This window comes from Neurospora tetrasperma (genome assembly GCF_000213175.1).
Source record: "Neurospora tetrasperma FGSC 2508 unplaced genomic scaffold NEUTE1scaffold_2, whole genome shotgun sequence".
In the NCBI taxonomy this organism is placed as follows: domain Eukaryota; kingdom Fungi; phylum Ascomycota; class Sordariomycetes; order Sordariales; family Sordariaceae; genus Neurospora; species Neurospora tetrasperma.
Window position 1 is genome coordinate 2,791,162 of NW_009799100.1, and position 6,000 is coordinate 2,797,161.

Sequence of the window (6,000 nt, forward strand, 5' to 3'; positions counted from 1 at the left end):
AGTGGAATGAGGTCCAAGTTTTCAGATGGCAAGGTGAAGGATTATAAAGGAAATATTATGCCTGGAACTTTCCATTCATTCATTCGATTCTCTCATCAAAAGCTATTTTTTTTTTTATTTTTTATTTTTTTTTAAATCGCCTCATAACAACTTTTACCTAACCTGGGCGCCAGCCAAGGTAGGAACAGTGCAGACACCACCGCTGGCGGTCACCAGCTTAGCAATGCCGCTCTTGCCCTCCAAATCCTTAACATCCTTGCACACATCGACATCGAAGGCCACCTCAAGGGCACCGGTGGTGGTGAAGCCGGGCTGGAAAGTTTCCCAGATCTTCTTCTTGGGGTTGAGCACCTTCTCGGGCTCGGCATTGAAGCCCTCAAAGTAGACTTTCTCGCCGGCCTTGGCGTCAGCGGGAGGGTTGACGAGCTCGACGGGGCCCTTGTGGTCGTCCTCGACGCCCTCCTGGGGCTTGGGCGAGGCAGCGAGCACCATGGCGCACGACTTGATGCCGCGCATCTTGACGGGCTTGAGGTTGCAGACGACGACGACCTTGCGGCCCTGCATCTCCTCGAGAGGGACGAGCCCGTTGAGGCCGGAGCAAACGGTGCGGCACACCTGGCCCTCGTACTCGGCAGTATCCTCGGTACCGGGCGCATCGCCGACGGCAATGGTGGAGACGAAGAGCGAGTCGGCTTCGGGGTGCTTGATGGCCTTGAGGATGTGGCCGACGCGGAGGTCGATAAGACCGGGGGAGAGGGGCGCGGGGGGAGGAGGAGTGGCCTTGGGGCGGCGGTTCTCGTTGACCTTCTTCTCCTTCTTCTCCTTCTTGGGAGCGGCGGCGGCGGGGGCGGCGTCGGTGGCGGCCTGGACGACCTGGTCCTTGACCTCGACGGCCTTCTCGACAACGGCGGCAACAGCCTCCTTGGTCCGGTCGACAACAGTGGCGGCAGCGCCCTGAACGGCAGAGGCGGCGCCCTGGGCGGCGGCGGCAGCAGCAGCGGCCTTCTCCTTCTTCAGGCGCTCCTTCTCAGCCTTGGCGTCGACGGGAGGCTTGACGTAGAGGATCTCGTCGGCATCAATGGCGATCTTGTCGGCGTCGGCAACGTTGAGGCCGAAGAGAGGGCTGTTCTGGACAAAGTCGACGAGGCGCACAATGTTGGGGCGGCCCTGCTGGCCGGTGCGCTCCTCGGGCGACCAAGCCTTGACGAGGGGTGCGACGGCCTCGTAGATGGCGATGTCAGCCTTGGAGGGCTTGGTGCCGAGGACGGTGGTGCGGGTCGCGAGGTCGGCGTTGAGGGCGTCCAGGACGGACTGCTTATCGTCCGAGGCCTTGATGGTGTCAGCCTTCTGGATCCATTGCTGGACCTCCTTCTCCTCGGCGGGAGTGTACTTGTAGGTGTCGAGGGCGGCCATGATGCGCGAGTTGGACAGCGAGATGGAAGTCGGCGAGACGAACTGTCGCGAGAAGACGCTGCGAAGAGCGGGACGAGCAAACCGGAGGGGGAACAGCTTGAAGGACGTTGACTCCCGGTACTGGAGTGTTTATTATAGTCGTACTGTGTGTATGTCTGGACAACAATTTTGAATCTCAATTCCTAATTGCGGGGCAGGCCTCACTTTCTCGATGGAGTTGAGTCAAATCGGATGGGACGAGGGGCAGCTCTGCGACGTGCAGGGGGTCGTTATCCAGGTCCAGACAATGTCCGTGCACCAAGCAATCACAGTCCATCGACCACTTTCCTCGGTTATAGTGTAAACTTCGCGACTCAGCTGGCTACCTATGTACAGACGTGTTTGGATGATATTGAATATTAATTCTGAATCTATGTATGCAAAAGTCTTTACACTTTTCTATATCGGCAAGCCCGGAAAGTGAGAAGACGAATCGAAGACTGGGTTATGGAGGCACTTCTGTAGGTACCTCTAGACTAACAATTTGTGAACAGTGAACGCGGACCAGTTTTTTGCTTGAACAGGAAAAAGAGCACGGACATTCCCTTTCTCATTGTCTGGACCTGCCTGGACAACGATCACCGACATGCCGGCCCGTGCTGTGGCAAGCTTGAGGCAAGATTCTGTGCATGTCCTAAACGCTTATGCCAAAAGTGCATAGCATCACATCTGTCAAGCTCTGTGTAAATCATGGAAGCCGTCTGTATCGCAGCTTCGATCGTCACATAATGGCTCAACATCAACATATACATATTAGGCTTCAGCCTTTCACATCATAGCATATCTTTTCAGTCATTTAGTTATGCTTGACAATACTTATTGATCACTGTATCTACATACTCGTAGCGATGAGAGCGACTGGATGGCTCGTGCACTCGGTGGCTGCCTGGACCTCGTGACGTCGTGGCAGCCGTTACGATGGCCTTGTGTCTTCCCCGTCGCGTAGATCGTCGCGTTTTCGTAATTGACAAATCACTTCGCCTCGGCCTTCCCGCCGCAATCTCAAACCATATGGCGACGATGGTTCTTCTCTGATATATCCGTCAAATCTGCTTGCCTTTGCCTTGTACCCATTGGGACATCCACCTTCTCATCCCTTGCTTCAATCCTCGACGCTCTTGATCTCCCTGTCGTTTGTTCCTTTGTGTGTGGCGAAAAACCAACAAAAACAAAGGTCGGGAACTATTTTTGCTTTTTCACTGTGTGTCACAAAAACCGTTTGTGTCTCTTGTTCCCTCTTGATTCTTGCTGGACTTGAAACCTTTTCTTTATTTTTCTTTTTTTTTTGTCCACAGATTTCGACCATTGTCAAGTCAGCAGAAAACCCGCCGGGCCATCAAGGTACACGCCCGACAAGCACCCTTGAACCATGCGGTCGACATCTTCATCCTCGGCGTCCGGTCGCGGATCTGGTAGCTCACGCGCTCCGTCCCGACTGCCTGATAGCGTCCCTTCGTCTCCTCCACCTGAAGAGCCACTAGCCCGACAGCAAGAAGACATCGTGATGGACGACTCAAAGATGAGCTACACAAAGTTGCGCGCCGAGCAAAGGCTCGCCGAGGAAGAGGAAAAGGCTCGCGTAGAAAACGAAAAGGCAGAGGAAAAGCGCAAAAAAAAGTGGAAGAAGAAGGTCCTGAGCAAAGAGGAGCGCGATGCAAAGGCAAAGGATCTTGATCGGCTTCTTGCTCAGAGTGCAGCTTTCAGCAGCATCCTGACTAACAAGACAAAGGTTCTTGGTCGTGTGGGAACTGGTCTGGATGGAAAGACCATTGGTGAACATGAGTTGACCATGGCAAAACAGCCCAAATGCGTTGTCGGCGGTACCATGAGAGACTACCAACTAGAGGGACTGACATGGATGTATGAGATCTGCGTCCAGGGCATGTCTGGCATCCTGGCTGACGAAATGGGTTTGGGTATGTTGAGCCTCAACTCTTTTCCTAAGCTGATTTTGGTCTTGGCTAACGGCTTCATCTCTATCACACTACAGGCAAAACCGTCCAAACCATTTCCCTAATAGCGCTGTTACGTGAGCAGGAGAACTACTTGGGGCCTCACCTTATAGTTGCTCCTCTCAGCACCTTGTCTAATTGGATTGATGAATTCCACCGTTGGGTGCCCTCCATCCCGGTGGTCATGTATCATGGCACCCCTCAAGAGCGTCAGGATATCTTCAAAACCAAGCTCATGCACCATCTCCACGGCGGCAGACCGACCGAAAAGTTTCCTGTTGTCTGTACAAGCTACGAGATGGTCCTCAAGGACCGAGCCAACCTCTCCAAGATCAACTGGGAGTTTATCATCATTGATGAGGGTCACCGCATGAAGAACTTCAATTCAAAACTGTTCAGGGAACTCAAGACATTCACTTCAGCCACTCGTATCCTCATGACTGGCACCCCATTACAGAACAATCTGAAGGAGCTTTGGTCACTTCTAAACTTCCTCTTACCAAAAATCTTTAGAGATTGGGAGGCCTTCGAAAGTTGGTTCGATTTCAGCGACCTTGAAGATGAGGAAGGAACTGAGGAGTTCATTGCCGACAAGACCAAGCAGGAGCTTGTCAAGAAGATGCACGTGGTCCTTCAGCCCTTACTTTTGCGGCGAGTAAAATCTGATGTCGCCAAATACTTACCAAAGAAGCGCGAATACGTCTTGTATGCGCCCATGACAAAGGAGCAAACCGATTTGTACAACGTTATCAACGATAAACATATCGATACCCGATCATATCTGGAGAGTAAAGTAGTCGAGCGCCTTACTGGAGCCACAACCAGCACCGCATCATCACCAAGGAGTACCTCTCGCTCTTCCAAGGCAAACAGCGTGAAGATGGAGTCTGATGGTCTCAGCGAATCAGGAAGCTTCACGACCAAGACCAGCGCACTTACTCTCCAGGAAAAGGAATCAAGTCCGCTAGCCAAGGATGCTTTTGCACTAATGATGGGCAAACGGACACGAGGTCGTCCGCGCAAGGCTCTTTCTGTGTCCGAACCTCCTGCGGAAGAGACAACACCAGTCAAATCCACCACAACAGGCACAAAGAGGAAGGCCGCACCGGTTGTAGAGACTCCGGCACCAAAGAGCGCAAAATCAAGCAGACAGTCTACGCCCATGAGCACTCGGAGCCGGAGTCGGCGAGGAAGGCGGTCGTACAAAGAAGCAGACTCTGACGAGGAACTCCTCGATGACGATGAATTCGAGAAGAAGCTGGCCAAAGAGGTCGTGGAGGACGATGTTCAAGACATGGAAGTCGACCTCGACGTCGAGGAGATTAAGCGCGCCCAAACTCTTGACCTAGCCAAGAAGGAAATTTCCAACAAGAAGCTCGGAAACCCACTTATGCAGCTCCGCCTCGTCTGCAACAGTCCGCACAACTTTTACAACCCCTGGTCCAACTCGGACCAGCCCATTGACGAGAGCATTGTCACCGCCTCCGGCAAGATGCTCTTGCTGGACCGGCTCCTCCCCGCCCTCTTTGAGCGGGGGCACAAGATCCTCATCTTCTCCCAATTTAAGACTCAGCTAGACATCCTCGAGGAATACTGCCGCGAGCTACGTTCATGGGAGGTCTGCCGCATCGACGGTGGCGTCGCCCAGGACGACCGACGAGCGCAGATCGAGCAGTTCAACACGGATCCGGACGTCAAGATCTTCCTGCTGTCTACCCGCGCCGGTGGGCAAGGTATTAACCTTGCCAGCGCCGACACTGTTATCCTGTTCGACAGCGATTGGAACCCGCAGCAGGACCTGCAGGCGCAGGACCGGTGTCACCGTATCGGACAAACGCGGCCCGTGGTAGTGTACCGGCTGGCCACCAAGGGCACAGTGGAGGAGGAACTGCTCATGAGTGCGGACGCCAAGCGCCGGCTTGAGAAGCTGGTCATTAAGAAGGGCGGGTTCAAGACCATGGGACAGAAGCTGGACCTGCGCGAGGAGGGACTGGATCGGGAGACGCTGCGTGCGCTGCTGCTGAAAGATGGGCAGGTGTACAAGTTCAGCGGCGACAAGGAGATTCTGAGCGAAGAAGATCTGCGGGTGTTGTGTGACCGGAGTGATGAGGCATATGCGAGCGCGGCGAAGGGTGAGGGCAATGCGGATGGGTGGAAGGTTATTGAGACGCAGGCGGAGGGGATTAGAACGGCGGGTGAAAAGAGAAAGAGGTGATTTGGTGCTCCTGATTGCCCATCACGCCTTGGAATAAATCACAGTTGAATATATTCATAAGAAGAATAATGTTACCGTGTCGCGCGGTTAACCCTATGATTGCTCCACCCCTTTAATGGTGTCTAAACTCAAGGAGGAGGAGGAGGAGGATACACAGGAGAGAGAGACAAGTGAAGAGAACATTGATGATCGCTAGGATGGTACAGGCACCTGTATATCTGTGTATCAACGAATATGCGAACTTGAAGGGGTAAACGTTTGCAGGTAGGCCTGCTATATACCCGAAACTTTGTTGAGGCAAAGAGAGGAAGCTACACCGTGAAGTAGGATTCAATGTGAGGAATGAAAAAAAAAAAANAAAAAAAACCAGAGGAAGTGCAC

The 6,000-nt window shown here is 53.3% G+C and overlaps 2 protein-coding genes across 2 annotated transcripts; one reads left to right on the top strand and one right to left on the bottom strand.

Annotated features, from left to right (window-relative positions):
- Positions 1–153: 153 nt before the first annotated feature.
- Positions 154–1,413, bottom strand: NEUTE1DRAFT_38235 (uncharacterized protein; the record flags this gene model as incomplete). The annotated part of the gene is made up of 2 exons (XM_009850438.1): positions 154–879; positions 1,057–1,413. The coding sequence occupies 2 exons, from the start codon at positions 1,411–1,413 to the stop codon at positions 154–156; spliced, it is 1,083 nt and encodes a 360-aa protein (XP_009848740.1).
- A 1,558-nt stretch (positions 1,414–2,971) lies between these two features.
- On the top strand, positions 2,972–5,619 carry NEUTE1DRAFT_38710 (uncharacterized protein; the record flags this gene model as incomplete). The annotated part of the gene is made up of 2 exons (XM_009850463.1): positions 2,972–3,368; positions 3,443–5,619. The coding sequence occupies 2 exons, from the start codon at positions 2,972–2,974 to the stop codon at positions 5,617–5,619; spliced, it is 2,574 nt and encodes an 857-aa protein (XP_009848765.1).
- Between the last annotated feature and the right edge of the window lie 381 nt (positions 5,620–6,000).